Source organism: Seriola aureovittata, chromosome 13 (assembly GCF_021018895.1).
Source record: "Seriola aureovittata isolate HTS-2021-v1 ecotype China chromosome 13, ASM2101889v1, whole genome shotgun sequence".
Classification (NCBI taxonomy): Eukaryota; Metazoa; Chordata; class Actinopteri; order Carangiformes; family Carangidae; genus Seriola; species Seriola aureovittata.
Window position 1 is genome coordinate 19,213,178 of NC_079376.1, and position 20,016 is coordinate 19,233,193.

The 20,016-nt window shown below is 39.0% G+C and overlaps 1 protein-coding gene across 2 annotated transcripts; it reads right to left on the reverse strand.

Annotated features, from left to right (window-relative positions):
- Window positions 1-147: 147 nt before the first annotated feature.
- Window positions 148-5,802, reverse strand: LOC130180334 (mesothelin-like protein). Of its 2 annotated transcripts, none has more exons than XM_056393832.1 (11): window positions 5,617-5,802; window positions 5,137-5,227; window positions 4,898-5,018; window positions 4,254-4,435; window positions 3,685-3,840; window positions 3,451-3,584; window positions 3,218-3,351; window positions 3,030-3,124; window positions 2,131-2,220; window positions 886-939; window positions 148-643 (listed from the first exon to the last, which is right to left on the reverse strand). In XM_056393832.1, the coding sequence occupies exons 1-10, from the start codon at window positions 5,754-5,756 to the stop codon at window positions 910-912; spliced, it is 1,173 nt and encodes a 390-aa protein (XP_056249807.1). In that variant the 5' UTR covers window positions 5,757-5,802; the 3' UTR covers window positions 148-643; window positions 886-909. The 2 variants fall into 2 exon arrangements, with proteins under 2 accessions (XP_056249807.1, XP_056249805.1); XM_056393830.1 differs by having other exon boundaries at window positions 1,542-2,220.
- Between the last annotated feature and the right edge of the window lie 14,214 nt (window positions 5,803-20,016).

A 20,016-nucleotide genomic window follows, 5' to 3' on the forward strand; every position in this document is an offset into this window, starting at 1 on the left:
GAAGACAATGTTATGGATATTCAATATATACTCTTCTACTTTGAAGGGTATTCAAGAGAGAAGTGGTAAAATCAATAAAAATTATGAAGTGTTGAATTTCTTTATAATCTGCTCCAAGAGACAGAAACACAAGCATGAGATATTTATCAGTATGTATTTAATAATTTAAGGGATAGCAGAACAGTTTAAATTATAATAGATAATTGAGTAAATTTGAAGGAATTACTTTTTAAGCAGTTTAAATAATGATTGAACATTAATGTTAGTACTTACTTGCAAAAATCATGTAGAGTAAAATCCAGACCACCACTTAAAATATTAATAGATTTTTGATTCCAGTGATTGTTCAGTGACTTAGTTTTACAGTATGAACAGAAAGAATGAAGCATAAATGAAGCAGTTGCAATTAAGCATTTTCTTAAAGCGTGAATAAACAATATTGGCAATAACATTAATGAATCATACTCAAGATGTGAACATTACTGAAGAAATCATTGATTAATTACGGATTATTGATTTGGATGCTAAAGTAACACTTGTATTTAGGTTAGTTGTTGTATTTGCAGCACAGTTGTCAACAAAGCAGCCAGGAATATGGATGTTGAGTATTTTGCAAGCTCTGTTCCCCCACTTGTGGTTGAAGCTAGAAGAAGCCAAAAACATATAATTAGACTGGAATGACATTTATCACTGAAGCTAAATTGTATTATTTTCTTAAAAGCTCTTGTCATTATTCTCATGGTTGGAAAACAGATTAAACTTTATATTTGTAGCACCCTGTGTAAGATTAAAAAAATAAAATGCCAGTTTAAGGATTACCACATAATGTAAGTATAGACTGGGTAAAGTGATACTATAAAGTAAAAACAAGTTGTAGCTGCTCACTGTCTGTTGTTGTTACGGTAGTGGTCAGGGTTGCATCTGAGGCGCTTGTGTTTCCTGTGGATGAGATTGAATCTAGTTAGATGGTGCACTGTGATATGAGAAAATACCAGGCAGAGTTGCTTCATCTGGTATCAAATCACTTTGCTGCATATTATTCACTGACTGTGAATTCAAATGGTGAATTAACAAACACCCAATCTTTTGGTTTATTGGCGAGTTATGGTGGCCGTGCTAAATAAATGCAAGGTGTATAATAATGACATTGTCATGAAAACTCTGAAATGTTGACAAACACAAGCTGTGGTGCACTTGCGTCCTCTTGTGGCTGAACAAGCAAGGACACTAACACTCCTCAAACTGAGGTATTTACTGTTTGATGTGCTAGCGAGTGGGGCTGCAGGTCATTTTTATGCTATTTATTGATAAAGAGTCTATAAATATGTTTTTTCACCATGCTTTGTATTTGAAACAAACATCTGGCCCAACTTTATAGGGCATAGTGGAAAAATCTTTTTTTCTCCATAGTTTTAGGTGAATCAGCTGTACATCTGCCACATCTAATTTTCTTACTCGATATTATGTAAGTAGCTTTCTACTACTAGCAATACTGTGAAAGCACGAAGCCTACATTCACTTAATAAGAAATGCATATTTACCCTGTGTTGCTGTCACAGTGCTGGCTGATGCCGATACTGATGTAGTCGCATTTGTGTTGCTGGTGGAACTGGGTGATTCTGTTGTAGATGTTGATGTAGTCGCATTTGTGTTGCTGGTGGAACTGGGTGATGCTGTTGTAGATGTTGATGTAGTCGCATTTGTGTTGCTGGTGGAACTGGGTGATGCTGTTGTAGATGTTGATGTAGTAGCATTTGTGTTGCTGGTGGAACTGGGTGATGCTGTTGTAGATGTTGATGTAGTCGCATTTGTGTTGCTGGTGGAACTGGGTGATGCTGTTGTAGATGTTGATGTAGTCGCATTTGTGTTGCTAGTGGAGCTCGGTGATGCTGATGCTGTTGTAGATGCTGATGTAGTAGGATTTGTGTTGCTGGTGGAGCTGGGTGATGCCAATGCTGTTGTAGATGCTGATGTAGTAGCATTTGTGTTGCTGGGTGATGCTGTTGTAGATGCTGATGTAATAGCATTTGTGTTGCTGGTAAAGCTGGGTGGTGAAGTGGTCAGGTTGCTTCTGTTGGTGGTTAAGTTCAGACCCAGCCTGTCCAGGTCTGACTGCACCTGCCTGCTCACCCAGCTCTGAATCACGGGGGCGTTTTCAAACACCTTCAGATCTTGCAGTTGGCTACCCATGAGGCCTTGGACATCGGTCACAGTCAAGTCCTGTGCATTTCAAATGAAACAGTGATGAGAGTTGGTCTTAAGTCTTCAAACAGTGGACAATGAGCAACACCGGAAATGTCATAGATGTAAACAAGAGCTTATTCATGTCTTTTCTAAGAGAAACTTTTGGTGTCAAGCATTGATAATATTTTCAAAATCCAGTATTTAGAAATGGATATTACATGTAACCCCTGCAGCTGACAGCTCTGGGCCTTCTCTTCTCATACTGGGCCCAGAGGAAAAATACTCACAATGAAGAGCATCACACGTTTAGCAAGAAGACAAATTACAGAGACTCACAAACCTTATTTAGAGTTAATAGTATAAACCATCTCCTATCGCTTGTTGTAATTTCAAAGACCTCACTATAGAAGCCAAGATAAGTAAAAGTAAAAATAGTAAAGGTGCTAGATATAATGCTACAGCCATACAGTATAGAACCTTGTAAAACAACAAATTGCCATTTTTATTACACTTTTACTATAGTTATTCAGTTTTTATACAGATTAAACAATCAATATATAACGTGTTGACTAGTGATCTTTAGAGGTCATGGTGGGCAGATTTTGTTACCTTTGGAAAGAACCAGGCTAGCTCTTTCCCTCTGCTTCCAGTCTTAATGCCAAGCTATGCTAACTAGCTGCTGGCTGTAGCCTTATATTTAACTCCCAGCAAGAAAGTAAATGTGTATGTTGAACTATCAAATTAATTTTCAGATTCAGAAGTCTTATCTTTATTTACAATAAAACAAATAGACAGTATATGTCTATATATATGTCTGTAATCAACTCTTTAATAAGCATCCTTACAGCGATCACATTAGGGTCCAGGCTTCGGAAAGTGCCTACATCCATGTTAATGTTCTGAGTTGACAGTGCTTTTACATCTGACAGAGGGGCTCCACCTGTAAGGGCAGCAAAGAAAATAGGATATTTGAGATGAGTTTTATCAGAGAGACAGAGAAACAGCCAGAGACACATGCAGCATGCACTCTTACCTAGATAGGGCTTAATCAAATTGTAAAAGGTGGTGCGACTGGCACGCTGTGAGCTGAAGGAGGTGTTACTGATCTCATACAGGACTCTCTTCTGCTCAGACGAACATGACGCCACATTCAGAGGGTTTGAATTTCTGACAAGATGCAAGAAGAAAGTAACATAGAGTTAAGTCTAAGTCATCACTCACAGTGGCCAAGCTTAGGCATCTTTGAGCTACATGCTGACAACCCACCTGATACTGTCTGGGCTGATGGTCTTCAGTGTGCTGGTGTTTAATGAGCACAGGTTGGAGTCGATGCTGTTGAGCTCAATGCTGCCCAGGGTGTTCCCAGATGTATTCAGATACTTGGAGATGATTGCTTTGCTCTAGATAACATTAAAGAAAACACCTTGAGTGAGCAAATGTATACAGGTAGGAGGATCTAAATATAAGGCTGTGTAGTTTTGAGATCCCTTCACATTGTACCTTTGCTGCCTCCCATGATCCATCCTCAGCTTTCATGAGTGCTGCCAGGGTGTCAGCTGTTGTGATGCTCCACTTGGAGATGTCCTCAAGTGATGCCACACGCGACACTGAACCGAGCACTTGGACTACATCATCAGAAACACCGGATGGGAACGCCTGGAAGAATAGAGTGTGGAGTAACATATGCTAGTGTATTGAAATATATCCTCCTTCATGATTAGAAATATCCAAGTATATCAACATTACCACAATCACACTGCTAGTGTCACATGACATGATGACTGCTGTATAATGATAACTTCTTGAATTGTTTAGCGATGTCTAAAATCACAAAACATATTTTGATATATTCCTGTAACGCTCCTCATCAGGACATCTCTCAAAATCCCTTGATATTCCCATAAGTTTCATTAACCAGTGAGGTCTTTGTTTATGTCACAGTCCTATTTGAATATCTTTAATTTTTATACTCTTTTACACACATACACTTTTATCTAAAGTGCTATATGCCTCATACTAAGCAGCCAGTACCATTCCAGGCAACCCCATATTCCATACACGCAACTTACCTGGTTGAGTTTCCTCAGAATGATTTTCTGGAATTCATCATCATCCACTTTGTCACAAATGGAGTTGAGATTGTTCTTCAGAACAGGGATGTCTAGGCAGAGGTCAAATTGCGTCTGGTCGTAGCCAAAGGGGAAGGAAGTGACGCTGACTGTAACTTGGGTGATGTTGCCCACAGTGCAGCCTTTTGTGATAAATTAGGAGAAAGCCAATGAGACAAACCAGCAAATGAGTCACCACTTTTGTAAAATATCGTACAAGGGCTGCATTCTATGTTTAGAGTATAAGGCGATGTCTTCAAAGTGCTTGTTTTGTGTGAGACGTTACTTTACAAATGACGTAGACTAAAGATGAAATAACAAAATTCTTCTTTTTACAAGTGAAAAGTTGAGTTTATAAGCAATAAAACACACACTTGCTCAGTTCAATACTCAGAGATTTGAATGCTATTGTTAACAACTTCATATGGATATGGGGCCCAGTGTTCAGCAAAAGTTACATAGCTTTACTTTAACTGATTATTCAATTATCAACATGGCTGCAAATTAATTTCCTCTCAGTTGACTGACCTATTAATGGATTAATTGTTTCAGCTCAATTATCAGCAGCTGCTTCGTAAAACCGAACACTAAAAATGAACCTTTACCTGCTCCTCGTCTTGTCTTGAGGGCAGTGATCTCTTTAAACAACCCCTTGAGCTTCCTCTTCTCTGTCTTTGTTTTCCTCAGGCGGGGCATAAAGGTCCTAAGGAACCTTCTCTTTGTTCCCTGCAAGAAAAAACAAAACAAAAACTAACAATTAACACAAAGTGGAAAATGGATGATGTATCCCTTCTATAATAAAACTGTATCAATAACACCAAACTGTTAGTAGAGTACAACGTACAGTTGTAAACTGTCCCCAGATGTTTCTTGTGAAATATAGAGGAAGGATCCCAAGGTTCTCCAGTGTTCGCCGGTTCCACATTTTGACATTTCTGAAAAAAAAGGTGATTTTTATTCTTATAGTCTGGTTTGATACTTTGTGACCCTCTCATTTTGTGCACTTGTGAATATTTACAGTAGTAAGGCAGTGTGTGTGGGACTGGGTCAAAATAAACCACAATGTGTGTGTTCACGGTAATGACATTGAACAGTGTTGTGCTGTGATGTGTTTTAACTAGTTTTCATGCCACACTGGAGCTCAATGGCACTGAGTTAACTGTATCAGGTCTTGGCTACACAGAAAACAATAGGATAAATGATTGAAATGATGAATGATTTTGATCTTATAATGGAATTTGTTGACAATATGAGAAATGAAGAATAATGCCAGCCTCATCCTTAATGTAGTCTGAATGGCTCTTATTTTGATTTATTCCTGTACCCGTAAGGTGTTTTCCCAGACAGCAGCAGTGTCTCCATGGCAGCCACCTGGCTTCCAGAGAAGTCTTTGCAGGCTTTGAGTTTTTCCAGGATGAGAGGATCAGCGTTCTGGATGTAAGAGCTGTTCAGAGTACAGGCCATGTTCCCCAGGACCTCTACGTTGTCTCTGCTCAGATTCAAGCCCTTGATGCCCTACACGGTTGAAAATACAGTATCTTATTTAAAATAGTGCAACAGTGTGAAAACAATGTACCATTCATATCCATGATAATTCCTCTCCCAGACTAGTTTGCTCAGTTTTACATGTTTTGCAATAAATATCTTGAACTATTTCATGTGTACTGCTTGCATCTACACAAAACTGTATATGTGCATTTTTATATTTCTTGGTGTATGCCATTGCTCACTGATCCCATACAATGATGATTCAACATACATGTATACCCACCTCATAGAAGCTTTATTTTACATGAAAGAATCTTCTACTGCATTTAAAGTCTTTTTTTGTTGTGGTAAACCACAATTTTAATGGCACTCACCAAGCAGGTCCTGGCTTCATTAAGCAGCAGCGAGTCCTTGTTCAGAATGCTGGAGGCCACAGAGAATTCTGCAGCACCCACTGCGGAAATGTATGACCTGCAGTTGGCCCTCTTGACATCTTTGTTGCTGTAATAAATTGATATAAAATTGGGAAAATCAATTAACAAATGTATTCATTTTGAAGCCAGCGGCACCATAGAAGGTCAGTACAACAAAATGCTTGGAGAGAGACTTACTTTAAGTAGAGAAGCATGTCTGAGGGATAATCTGTGAAGTTCTGGGAGATGTCTCCATTGAGCAAGTTGTACATGCAAGTCAGCTGTAGAAAAAAATTTTTTTTTTATTATTGAAATCTATAACTCCAGTATTTTACATCTTACTTATCTTAATTATCAACGTCATATAAAAGAGCCATAATAATTTATTTTAATCAAGTTTAGTTTCACGTAGATTTCATTTGACTTCACCTGTGATTCCTTCAGCACCACCTTGGCCCTGCCTCTCCTCGGTCTGCAAGCACGGATCAGACGCTGGATCCTTGTTGGTGTCATTCTCTGCACTGACGTACATGTGAAGCCTTGCAGCACAGAAGGAGAAAGCCTGTGGGAGAGTATGGAAAAACCACAAACAAAGTTAATAGGTCCTGATAATTTTAGGAAGAAAACACAACAAATAAATAGTTATGGGACTTGTTCACTTACTGCTCAATGTCAAAGTTTGTTTTAGCCAGTGTCCCAAAGAACATGGAAGCCTAAAAGAAAAAGAAAAAAAACAGATCAAAAAAATCAAATCAGAACAATTCAATGACAGTTAAGACTTATTTGTTAACTAATCGTGTCAACCTACTTCAACCCTTTCCCCTGATTTTGTAAAGGGACCAGGCTAAGAGTCAGCTGGCTATGTGTTTTCAGCTGTTAAAGCTTACTTCATGCTACATTATACCTCATTTTACTCCTGCATAGCACACTGTAAATGTAACAGGGTTTTTATGGGAGATAAGTATCTCTGGGCCGGAATGATAATCCTAAAATAATGTCTTCTGATTTTAACGTGGAGTAACACCATGTGCTAAATGTGAAAAACACTGAATAAATTTAATCAAATCAAAATCATCTATAAGAGATTTCAGTCTGAATATATCAGCATCAAACTTCGAAAACCAAACTCCTGTGTGTAAAACCATATATTGACCTGATTTTGCGTCCATTTCTTTCCATTGATCACACTGATGTTCACAGTCTCCTCAGAAAACACCAGCAGGGATGGCGGGATCTCAGTTGCCATTGCATCAGGGACATTCAGCACCACTTTGTCTGGACTTGTGTCCACAGATATGATCTAGCAGGAAATGAAATGCATTTAAAATCAAGATAAGAGCAGAACTCAAAATACTTAGGAGTGAAAACATACAACACATTTTTTTTTTAAATTCACTTGCAAGGGTGTAGGATTAGATTCAGAAGTGTGTTGATGAAGTTCTGGGCTTTTTGGCTGTCATTTTCTTCATTTACACACATTTATAGGGACCTGGCATTTAACACGTTACAAGAAAATTGGTTATTGCAGCTTTTTAAAGTCTAACAGCTCATGTAATGCAAGTTATTAATGCACTAACTCTACTGAGAAGTACTTCACATCAGTTAGTTTAATAGTAAAAGGACTTTTAATGCTTTAATATGTTTTAACTGTATCTCTATAAAAAGTTAAAATGAATGACATAAAGCCTGCTGTAAAGTTTTCAGAACTGAAATACAGTTTTAGTCACCAGAAAATACTGCCCATTACTGCATTAGCATTGATTTATGTACAATTGTTGTGTATTTTTATTGTAATAATGAAATTACATATAGAAATAATGTAGGAATTTCTTTCAAAAACCATGGAGAGACAGGCAAAGTGAGCCCCGAGCAGTGTCTGCAGAGCTTGGGGGATTTAGAGACAAGAAAGAATCAGAGAATCATAACCGGACTGGACTGTATGTTGCGGTAGAATCAGAAGTTGAATGTACCTTTTCGACAAAGGTCTGTTGGACAACTGTTGGGGCTGTCAGCATGTTGGACACAAAGGTGGGGTTCTTGGAGATGCTGAGTAGCTCAGAAGCTGAAGTATTTTCTATTGACTTTGAAGGAACTCCAGTAACAAGTGTTCCAAGGGATTCCAGGGAGGATCCAGTGTTGAGCTATTTAGAACAATTGCATTTGTCAAAGCCATGGTCACTCAAGATGCAAAGTACTTCAGGGACATTTTACATTTAAAAAAACACACTCAAAGAAATACAGAAGAAAGGCACATGATTCAAAGCCTGTGTCTACCAATTTTCTTTGTTAATTGGACAGAAGAACCCTCACCTGGAAGCCTGCTGAACTAATGGTTTGGATGATTGTGGTGGATTGCTCTTGGCTCCAGGTGCTAACTGTGCTCAGGATGGATAAAGAGGAAACCATTACTGATGGGGGAACTGAAGTGATCTGGCTCTTGGTCAGGCCTGAGCTGGCACTGCCAAGAGTCGAAAATGTCTCTCCTGTGATGGTCTGAATGTTGGATGCCAGAGCAGCAGACACCTATAGAAAGAAATACACCAGTTAGAAAGAAAATCAGCCGAGGACATTTCACTGTTTTATAGTTTAGATGATATGCCAGAGAAAAATGTGAGGACATCATGTTCAGTATTTTTAAATCCCTATCAAAAAGAAACTAAATAGTGAGCAAAAAAGTAAACACGCATAAAGACTGTTTCAATAATTTTATACATTTCATGATCTTTTCATATCTAAAGTATTGTGTAGATTCTTGGCCACATATATAATGTAATTAAAATTTTGGACATGACACCAATAAGATCCCCCCGCTATAATGTTCTTCAGAAACACAGTGGGTTAAGTTTTGATCATTTAATTGATTTTGATAATATTAAAATGCACTTAAATGAGCCGGCTTCACAGGTGCACAGAGATATGGCGTGGCTGCATTTTTGGGGATGCCATGCCCTTATGTAAATACTCCTTTGTACAGACGTATTTGTCTGTCTATGTCTAATCCTATTCCAATTCAGAATCATGACACACTGGATCAGTCACTACAATACACAAGATGTAAGATAAGAGAGCTCTGGTCAAGTTGTCATTCCATTATAGTGATAACACACACATCTCATTCTTACTTACCTGAGGACTCTTTACAGTCTCCAAAACTACACACTCTGACCCTGTAAATCTGACTCAGCCGACCAAACTAATTCACAACTGTCAAAGGTTGTGCTTTATTTATAGAAAGACATTTTACAAAACTGGTACCTCTGGGTCCACTGTTCCATTGCAGAATTTCTTAATCTCATTCAAGATGAGTGTGGTATCAGCTTCATTCAAAGAAGAATATGCTAAACTTGGGACCTCAGAAGAACACAGGAAAAGGCCTGGAAGCCTACATGGAGAGGGATATATCTTTCAAACTCATGTAAATACCCATTTAAAGCATTGTAACAGAATGGTCAACATTCACCCAACTAAATTATATGTGTGATTTGAAATATTTTGTAAAATTAGTGGATACTGACTTCACAGGATTGAAGGTCGGGTTGAATGCAAATAGCTGTGAGATGTAATAGTCGGTGACATTTTCTGGGATAGCTGTGTTGTTAAAGAGCTCCAAGTTGGCTTGGTCCTCCAAGAACACTTGAGTCTTAGAAAATATAGAAACAAATAAGTCAGTAAATTACTTTTTAAAAATGTTGTTGGTTTTCTCCGTTTAGGTAAAAATAATTACACAGCAAAATGAAAATAAATTTAACAAAACTAGATGAAACAGCTTGGCAAAGTGGACTAAAATACATCTCGGTGTCAGTATAAAAACGCAGGTTAACATAATATTTTTGGAGAAGCTTAGCCTTAGCCACTAGCCTCTAATAGCACCCCTTATTGACATACTTCACTGGTGGAGATGAAGGTGGTAAGATCGTCCAGGGTGATGAATGTCACAAAGGTGCCGATGTAATTGACAAACCAGGAGGTTGAGTTTAGTTCTGCATCACTGGCATTGTAGCATTTGGCTCCAGACCCTATGGAAACAGGAATATAACCAAAATATTGTCAATGAATAACACAATGTCTTTATATGATGATTGGTAAAATAATAGAAGATCAGTGGTGCTGATAATGAAAGTATTAGTGTTTTCTGATGAAATGTTTGTTTTGTAAGTCTTATATATATATCTATATATAGATATATAAATATATATATATATAAATCTCTATATATATTTTTAGCAAGAGCTTGTTTAAAGTTTTTTTTAGCTGTGTGCACTCTGCCCATACAGAGAGAACTTTTTTCTAGGTAGTCAGTATTCGGTTGATAAAAATATGAATTTTGAAAACCTACAATACACATCCAGTATATAGACATTAAACATTTTCTCAAAAATGCATCCTACCAGTTCTCAAGTAGGTCCTGATGGTGGTGTATACATCAGCCTGTCCAAAGTCAGAGCTGTTGTATGTGAAGTTATTTCCCATTACAGAGACCCTAATTAAAAGGGAAACCACACAAATATTTGTATCATTTAATCTATCTGTAATAGTCAGTTTGTCACTGAGCTTTCTGACACTGTGCAAAAGAGGCTTACAGTTTCTGAAAGGCAAGACATGAAGCATTTTCCACTTCGGTGGAGCTGATGAGACTCTTGCTGAGGAATCTAAGGTAGTTCCTCAACCGTAGGTCGAACCAGGAGTTAACCTCCGATTTGCTGTTGCTGCTCAGGGCCGAAGACCAGACACAGGGGAGGGTCACAATCTTCACATTGTCTGGAACATCCTCCTAATGGCATACACATGGATTTATACATTTAATGAGAGACAGTAATCTAAACTGGGCGAATAGAAGCCAAGTTTTTTCTGTGTTTGTTGTAGAACTGTTTCCACTGTCAGTGGTCTATTCACCAGATTTCAGCTTACCATTATAAATGGATGCTAAGCTAAGTATCTGCCTGTACTTTCATTCATTACTAGTGACATGGCATGGTTTGGCTCAGTACAGGCCATGTTTCCTTCCTGCATTGTTGTTGGTTGTTTCTGTGTCATGGTTGTTCATTTTAGTTGTATGATATTTCCCTTGTATGAAGATGCTATCAGCATCTTAGCATATGGTCATCTGAGAGTAATCAATAATTGTATAAGTACATTTTAACATGTCACACAAGGATCTGTTAGCATTCAAGGGGAATTGCAACTTGCTTGCCTCTCAAAGGTTAGGTAGATGTAAATTCAGAATATTTCCTTTAAATTGGGATACTCTTTTTTTTATCTTTCTAAAGGTTAATCTATCTTTCTAACGGTTAATCTGAGGTATTCTGTTTGATCTTATCTCAGGCAGATAAGAATGAGCTAAGATTCAAGGGGAATTGCAACATGCTTCTACTTAACATAGGTTAGGTGCATTATGTCCCTTGAATCTGGATAATGTTAGTACCCTGTCACATATTTATCAGAGGGCAGCTAGGGTTCTGTTATCTGTCAACAGAAATTGTAAAATGCTTGTTGCATATTCTGGATAGCGAATCGGTGTTGCTCTGTTGTTCTGGGGGTTTTATGTGCTCTGTGATTATATTTATTAAGCAGGAAACAATAATTTTGTTTTGGGAGATAAGCTCTCTCATGGCTGTTTGGATTCACTAAGAGAAATACATATAGGCTTGGATAAGATTACAACATGCTACTAATGTCAACATTCACTAGTGCCAGTCATCAATAATAATGTATGTTATATGGCAATACTTAGACGAAGGACACACCGTTTCTAGGAAGGCAGGGGTGTTGTTGTAGTTGTTGAAGATGACACATATGTCAGAGTTGTTATCAATCACATTGGGTTGACTGAGGAACTGACGCAGCTCTGAAGTGCTGATGGTACTTAGGAGCTGAAGAAAAGAGGGGGGGGGGGTTAGTACTAGTACTTAGAGAGCACATCAGTAGGCATTTGGTCACAGCTCTATATATATATATATATATATACTTAATCCTATACTTAATCCTACTCTTGAAAACAACATCTGTGTTTCAACCTATGTCTCTATGTGTGAATTTTAAAAAAGGCTTAAAGTCATTTGATATCACCTCTGATTCACGTGTCTGTGGCAGAAGAGATGTGAGCATGGACAAATCTGGAAAGCCAAAGCTGAGGAAGGTGTTTCTCAGATAGATGAAGAAGCTTCCACCACTGTAACACTTGAGTGGCGTTGGACCTGTTATAAACATAAATTAAACCACTGTGTACCCTGATACAGAATAACATCTATTATTTTTGGACAGATATTGTCAGAGAAAAAATATGCTATTAATTTTACTGTGTAAAAAATAATAATCATATCAAATTTAATTTGTTGTTAATAAGCATTGTCATTAGTTTTCTAGGTAACCGTTTATCTGGAAGATTATCTGTAAGAGTTTCTCTTATACATACCTTGGAGGAAGAGGAGGGTGTTTTTATAGATCTCCTTTTGGGTGTTATTGCTGAGTGTCATGTGTAGTGTGTCCAGTAACATCAGCCTAAATTCAGATGAATATTAGTTAGGCGATGTTTTAAAAACTACGTTGCAATGATAATGACCACCACAACAGAAATACTTACATCTCTTGGCTGCTGTTACAACTCCTGTTCTTCCCAATGTCAAATAAAGGTGTCACCAGGCTGGGAGACAGATTGACCAGGAGAGGGCTCAGTCGAACCCTGAGCCACAGCAGGAACTCTGCGTCATTGACAGCTGGTGAGGACAGATTCCCTCTGTCAAATACTGCCTGGAGGAAGGCAGATTTCACCTCTTCTGTGTAGTTGGCCTGGTGGATCTATGGGATATTTACATAGTGTTCATTAGAGTATGAACATTGAAATTAAATTTCTTATATGAAAGTAAAAATATTATATTTAAATCATGTTGACATTTATGAATCAATTATCCCTTTATATAAAAGCCCCATAAGCTAAATGTGTTCCTTTGTTGCCTCCAACTGAAGATACTTCATCTCTGGGAAGGTGACTGACAGGTGAGCAGGCTAGATAGGTTACATCCCACAGATAATGTGTTCTGAAGAAACAAGACCACTCCATTCAGCAACCTTGACATTTGCAGGTTTAAAGCTGTTTTAATGCTACAGCAGCTGGCTAGCTAAAATGTTATCTTAAGTTATCCTTGAAAGTTACATTTTGTGTGTGCTAGCTTGTTCAACAAGCTAGAATACAAGACAAGATATGTGTCCATTGGAAAACTAAAATTTGCACTGTTGTATGCAGTTTGTGCTTTACTCATGTTACTGCTACAAAAATACATTTTAATAAACTGTATATGATGTGGACAAAATATTAATACCACCTCTCTAAAACAATTTAAAATAACCTTCACAAAGATATGATTTAGTGCACATTTGTTGAATTAGCCTGCATAGTTTTAGCTAGGTGTACCAATAAATTGGCATTTGAGTGTGTATGGTGTTGCAAAAATGTGCACTAGAATTCAAACTTTATTGACTTGTCTATCTAAAACTGTTTAAATTGCTACACACTAATCAAATTGCTATCTAACTTGGCCTTACATTCAAGCACACCTAGGACCTACTTGCCTATTTTTTGTGTGTTGCAAAAAATTGCTTTTTAATCTCATTTGGAAAAGTTACAATTTCATATTATGGCATCTTCCAAATTCAAATTATCCTGATGGCATACAATTGCATGTGGAAAAAAAAAACAATCCCAGCAATATTTTCTATATAAGGTATGAGTGTAAGCAGCAATGTGAGCATTATTTAGAAAAAATAAAGTTTTGGATTAGTAGATGTTTACCTGAATGGCTGGTGAGACTTTGTCAAAGAAAGCACCAAAATCAACAGGGTTGATGACTGTCATGACTTTTGTCACTTCTTGCATTGTCTGCAGCTGTGATGGAGCTGCTGCGAGCTCAGCCAGCTGACTAACAGTGAGAAGATCTGCAACCTCCACCTAAAAGGGATAAGCAACATTTCAGTAAGTGAACATCAACTGTGGAACTGTAACCTATTATGGTATGCAGTCGTATGCTTAGGTTCAGCACTGGACTTCGTTTGTGTTACCTGCCAAATGAATAAGTATGTGCCTGTCAATTTCACCCTTTAATCTAAAGGTTGCTATGAAGGGCTGATTGCAGTAATTGTTTCAGCTAACCTGCAGAGATATTTCTTGTTAATTAGACATATTGAATGTAGCTGTTATTATTTTGTCCTTTTCCTATTTTGTATTACAAACCACTCTGAATGCAGCAGAATTTCTGTTCACCCTTCTGATAAACACACATACATGCTCACAGATACTCATACATATTTGACTGAAATCCAACAGAAATTTGCATACTAGCAAAGATTTGGAGTTTCTGTTCTTTGAGGATTTGTTAGGCTCATATTAAGAGAAAGTGGTTTGTCAGTTTGGACTTGAGTGTACGTTGCTTGTATGCTTGTGCACTGCCAATTGCTTGCTGGTTAGTTGTTGTTATGATTGTTGCGTGCTTTGTCAGTGGGGTGTTTGAAGATTTTTCCCTGAAAGTTTTTGCATGCAATGGTTGGCTAATAGGCTAATGCTTAGTGAGAGGTATAACTTTACCAGTTTTTGTTGGCTTCAAATTTTAGATTGGGCTCTGGTTCTGGCTAGCAATGTTTGCTAGCTGTTGGGTCTTTTGCACACATTTTAGGTCATTTGTGTGATCAACATATAGCTCCATATAATTAAAACACGGACACCTGCTGGATATATTTGGAACTAAAAGGAACATACATTTATTGTTATTGTGTATATACACATATATATAGGACTAAAACTAAAAGGAAACACTTACTCCGTTGAAATTGCTCTTCAAGGTCACAAAATCCATGTAGGAAGCATGCACACGGAACCGACCAAAGTTGTCCTCAAGCCAACGTCTGTCATCATTTACAGATTCATCACAGGAGAAACCTAGGTATCAAAATACTCAATTTTTAAATTGAACATGCCATACCAAATATTGCAGTGCAGATTTATGCACAAGTAGCAAATGCATTATTTTGCCATCATGCCATCAAAGTTACCCGTGGAGGAATTTCTCCTAAGATAGTCCATTGCAAACGTGAAAACCTGTTGGGTTTGCCTCTCAGAGAGAAGAGTGAAAACACTGTTGCATCCCTTGACGCTGTGAAGACAATAGATATTTTTTCATTCACTGAAATGTGCAAGACAATATATCAGTTGTCTATCCTTTTTGAACTATTCTGATCAATATCACAGTAAGACATGATAGTTTTAACTCACATTTCCTGATAGGAGTCACAAGTGATATTTTCTGGAATAATTTCAAATGTGTTGGAGTCAATGCTTGGTAGGAACAGAGGTAGGTAGTCCTGGAACCATAACTTGAATCCCTCAGCATCTAGCATGGATAGTTTAGGGCCAAGTGCCAATAGTGTCAGATTTAGGAGGGTGTCACGGACTCTTGGCTCAATGGTTGTTAAGTTTTGCTAGAAAAAAAGGACATAAAATTTGTTAGATCACACTATTGATTTTAGTAAAAAAATTAACAAGGAAAATGTGATGGAGATATTCACCTCTGCGGCACCACTGACAAATTTGTCAAAGAAAGAGCTAAGTTCTTCCACACGTGATGATACAGTAAGTTCTGTGAACACAAGCCTCACAAGGGTTTCATTTGACAAGTTGTTTGGTTCGAGAAGCAGTTCAGCTTTTTGTCTTGAAGAAAGAGAGTCCAATACAGTCACCTAAGGCAAGGATATAAAACAAGAATGATATTTAACAAAAATTCAATTTGAACAAATTCTTTCTCAAATTACGTTCAAAAGACAATCATTACTTTTCGCATCCCTATGAACCCAAGAAGAGCCCTCTATTGGGGAAGTAAAGGCTTGACAATATATTTTCGCAGATTCACACAATTAATTAATGTATCCATGTATGCCCTGCAAAAAAGGAATGAGCCTTAATATATGTGTAATACTATTTATGAAGTATAGACCCTGGACAACCACGGTCTAGAAGCGATTTTCAACAGCTATACTTAGCACCTAAAATAGGAAGTAAAAGTATCATTTTGTATTCCTGTTCCAGTTTCCATGACATTTGTACAACTGGGTAGATTGGTCAAATCAGTCCCATAATGGATTAAAAAAGTGACAACAATTGAAACACAATTTAAATAAACAAGAAAACAAAAAATTGACACAGACAAAGGATATACAAACCGCTTTTATCTTTGACATGGAAAGAACGACCCCTGCGGGCAGACTTTCCAAGTTGACAATAGTGTGTTGCAGTTTTCAAGGGAGCTTGGTAGTGAAATGGATGACTTACCCCAGAGATGTTGAAGACTTTGAGGTCAGAGTATGTTGCATATGGGGAAAATGGACCCAAGTTTGTCTCAAGCCACTGGGCGTCACTCTGAATTCCCTGCCTACAAACTGAGGAGCATAGAGGTGGGCGTTAGCATGCGTACCATTTAGCGAGCATTGTTTTTCATTGATGCTCATGAAACAAGTCAAGTGCCAGTTTTCTTCTCTGTGCCGTTTCAGCATAAATTTCTTGCACAATTTCAAGCCCACACAAGCAACGTACGGCGCATTTGACTGCGTCAGCCCTACCTGGCTCGTTGATGATGCTGGCAGATTTTCTCAGGTAGCTTAGCAGAACATCTGTGATTCCTTGTCGTCTGTGCAACGGTATTGCAGGGAAAGCTTTGGCCATTCCACTCACACTGCAAAGGGTGAAAAGAAACATTTGTACACAGTCCCTCATTAGTATTTTCCTACTTTGGAGCAACGCAACTCGCTTGTTTTGTTTTTGAAATGCTACTCACACGACATGGTAGTTTGTGCAGTTTATATTTGAGGTTGCATTCTTGAGCATCACTGCACTGAAACTTGGGAGGAAATGAACCAGTTTCACATGGAACCAATCCAACCAGTCGTCTGTCTTGAAATGCGGGAACTGGGGACTGATGATGGCGAAGGTCCTGTTCATCACACGATCTCTCACAACAGCTTGGAAATCAGGGTCCTGTCAAATTACGACATGAGAGGATTGAAACACTACACAGCTAACATGTTGCAAGTACACACTACAGGACTGTAGAGGGGATGTCACAAAATATTTGACATGAATGAGTCCCCTAAAACTGTACTAGATGTTTAGATAGACATCTAAGTACTGCCTATACTGGGTTAAAAGCCCAGGATTGTCCATCTTCCCCCAGTGTTGAGAGTAGCCAACCTTTCCATTTGCTGCCAGCTGCGTCAGGAATTCATCCACGTTTTCCAGAGCATCGCCCTCCTCAAGACGCTCAAACACACGGTCGATTTGGTCTGTGTCATTCGAGGCCCCTGAGCTCAGTGTTAGCTGTGCCACCTGAGCAGGAGTGAGCACTGACAACGATTCGGCCTAGCAGAGGAAAAGCAATATGCAATCAGACAGCAGTAATTGAAAAACCACAGCCAAGACGTTTCGGTTTGAGAGGGAAAGAATTCTGCAATTGCAGTCGCCACTCACGCTGGAGAAATTGGGATTGAGGGCTTGCAAATCCTGCAGGGTTGCAAATCCAGAGAAGCCACCAAGGTTTGCCCGGAGCCACTCTTTACTACCTCCGGTGGACGAGACACAGCCAGGATCTGCAAAGAAGACAGAAACAAAGACATTGGCAGGGTACTACCACTGCATGCGACCAAGACTTTACCAAACTGAGCCATAGTGCCTGCCTTTACCTGATGAGTCATTTCTTGAAAGGAATGGTTTGATGAAATGAGTGAAGACAGCTTGCTGTCTTTCTCCGTCCATGGATGACCTTTGGCTGCTCAAAGTCTGGATGCTAAAATTCGAGAGAGCGCTTTTAATACATCTAGACAAGTAGAAAACTGCCGATGCCTCCACAATCTGGCTCACAGCGGAGCAATATGTCACACATTTACTTACACAGTCTGGTACGTATGGCAGCTGAAGTTCTTGGAGCTCAGGCAGAATAGGAAGTTGCGGGACGGAGAGGCCAAAAACGGGCCGATCTTTGTCTGGAACCAGTCCATGACAAAGTCATTACTCTGCAGCTCTGCCTGGCTGAAGTTGGCAATTCTCACCTCTCCAAGAGCCTCAAGAGCATGTGATAAGGATGGGCTGCTGTTGTTCGGGGCCTAGGATTGGAAAAGTAACTTTGGTCTTTACACAGAATTCACACAGGGAAACGCAGTCTTCGTGAAATTGTGGGATTGGATTTACCATGGCGGCGAATGCGTCAAGAGCCTTGTCTATTGCAGACGGAGCTCTTTGGAAGAGAAGCTTCCACACCTCTACCGGGTATGTCCTTTGGTTTTCCAGTGAGCATTTCATCAGTGTCACCAAGTTGCTCGGTGTAAGATGTGTAGCCTTGGAAAAAAAGCAGACAAGAAGTAAAGCAAAGACTGTCCGATCTTATGGAGATTTGTCTCAGGCTGCCGATGTAGCAAAAGCCAAATCTTTCTCTAGGATTCACAGCTACTCAAAAAAGAATCTTACCGACGAACAGGCATGCGCAGTGATGGTAAAATTGCACAGGGCTTCAGAGGAATTGCCAGTAGACAGTGTTTGTTCCAGTTGTGATCTGAGGAAAACAATGTCAGCTTAATTAGCCCATGTAAAAGAACTAGACCTATGCAAACTCAGCACCAGACAAAACTGTAATACACCCACCTATTGACTGCAGCACAGATGAGGTCCTCTGTGAAAAGACGATATTCAAGTATCAGACATTGTACCTTCAGAATGCCATTTTGTCATCGTAATTGGAGAGTCTGGTATTTTACACACTTACCATCAACCGGGGTCTCCTTGCACTGTAGACAAGCAAAGCATAACTGTTAGTCCAGTGGCAAAAGCCCCTTAACGTGGCCTCCTTAAAAAAGTTTGTGTGCCCAACTCGTGTCGTGCAACGTTTGATCAGATACTGTTTTTTTTTTAAAATCTATATAATACTCCCATAGAAATGTACTTACCGATAAGGAATCTGTGAATGCGCAACCTGTTTGAGAGAAAATTGAAATGAAGGCATGGCATCAATAAAGCTATCATCACAGCAGCTGTAATCGGCTTTTAAGAAAAAGTATGTCAACGTACGTGTGAATGTCTCCTTGAGTGACTCTGTGCTTGATCTCACACCCTGTGACATGTGCAATGGCAGGGACCTCAAACTTTGCTGAAGACCAGTGAGTCTAGAGGGAAGAAAACACAAATCATTGTGACTTGTCTGGAGCCACCGTTTGCCCTCATGCAAACCCAAAGTGTCTGACTTTGGACCAAAGAAATATCTCTTACATAGCTGCGTAGGATGCACAGCTGATGTTGCTGGGGATCACCACCAAGCTGCCAGGAGAGACGCTGGCCAACACAGTGGCCAAATTGACCTGGAACCACAGCTTAAAGTCTTCCGGCTCAAAGTCTTTAAGTTCAGGAGCAAGGGCTGTCAAGGTCAGGTTCAAGATGGTGTCTCGTACATCTGGATTTCTGATGAGGGTGATGTTTCTCTGGAAATGAAAGGATTCGTGTGTCAGTGCAACAGGACATTTTACCTTTCTTAAATCATTCAAGCCATGAAAGCAAGCTTGGTGAGCGTTTTGTACTACAGTGCGTGAGGAACATAATTAAGGCATCATCGACAGCAATTCATTCGTCAAACATATCAGAAATGTGTCACTTTGAGCCTAATCTTGGCCCTTTATTGGCTCCTGCAAACATTCCCTTAGCCAAGGACAAGTTTTACATCGCCTGTTTGTCAGGCTTCTTTGTTGGAAAATATGACAGTCTTAAAGTTATGCGTTCACCTGCTTGTTGATGTCTGTAAAAGCCT

What these genes read in the sequence shown, in the direction of transcription:
- LOC130180334 (XM_056393830.1), bottom strand. Translation starts at nt 5,756, where the DNA reads ATGGCCTGTACTCTGAACAGCTCTTACATCCAGAACGCTGATCCTCTC. An exon ending in TGGACCCTAATGTGATCGCT is followed by an intron (nt 2,221 to 3,029) that starts GTAAGGATGCTT and finishes TGAAATGCACAG; the next exon opens with GACTTGACTGTGACCGATGT. An exon ending in TACCGTAACAACAACAGACA is followed by an intron (nt 644 to 885) that starts GTGAGCAGCTAC and finishes GGCTTCTTCTAG; the next exon opens with CTTCAACCACAAGTGGGGGA.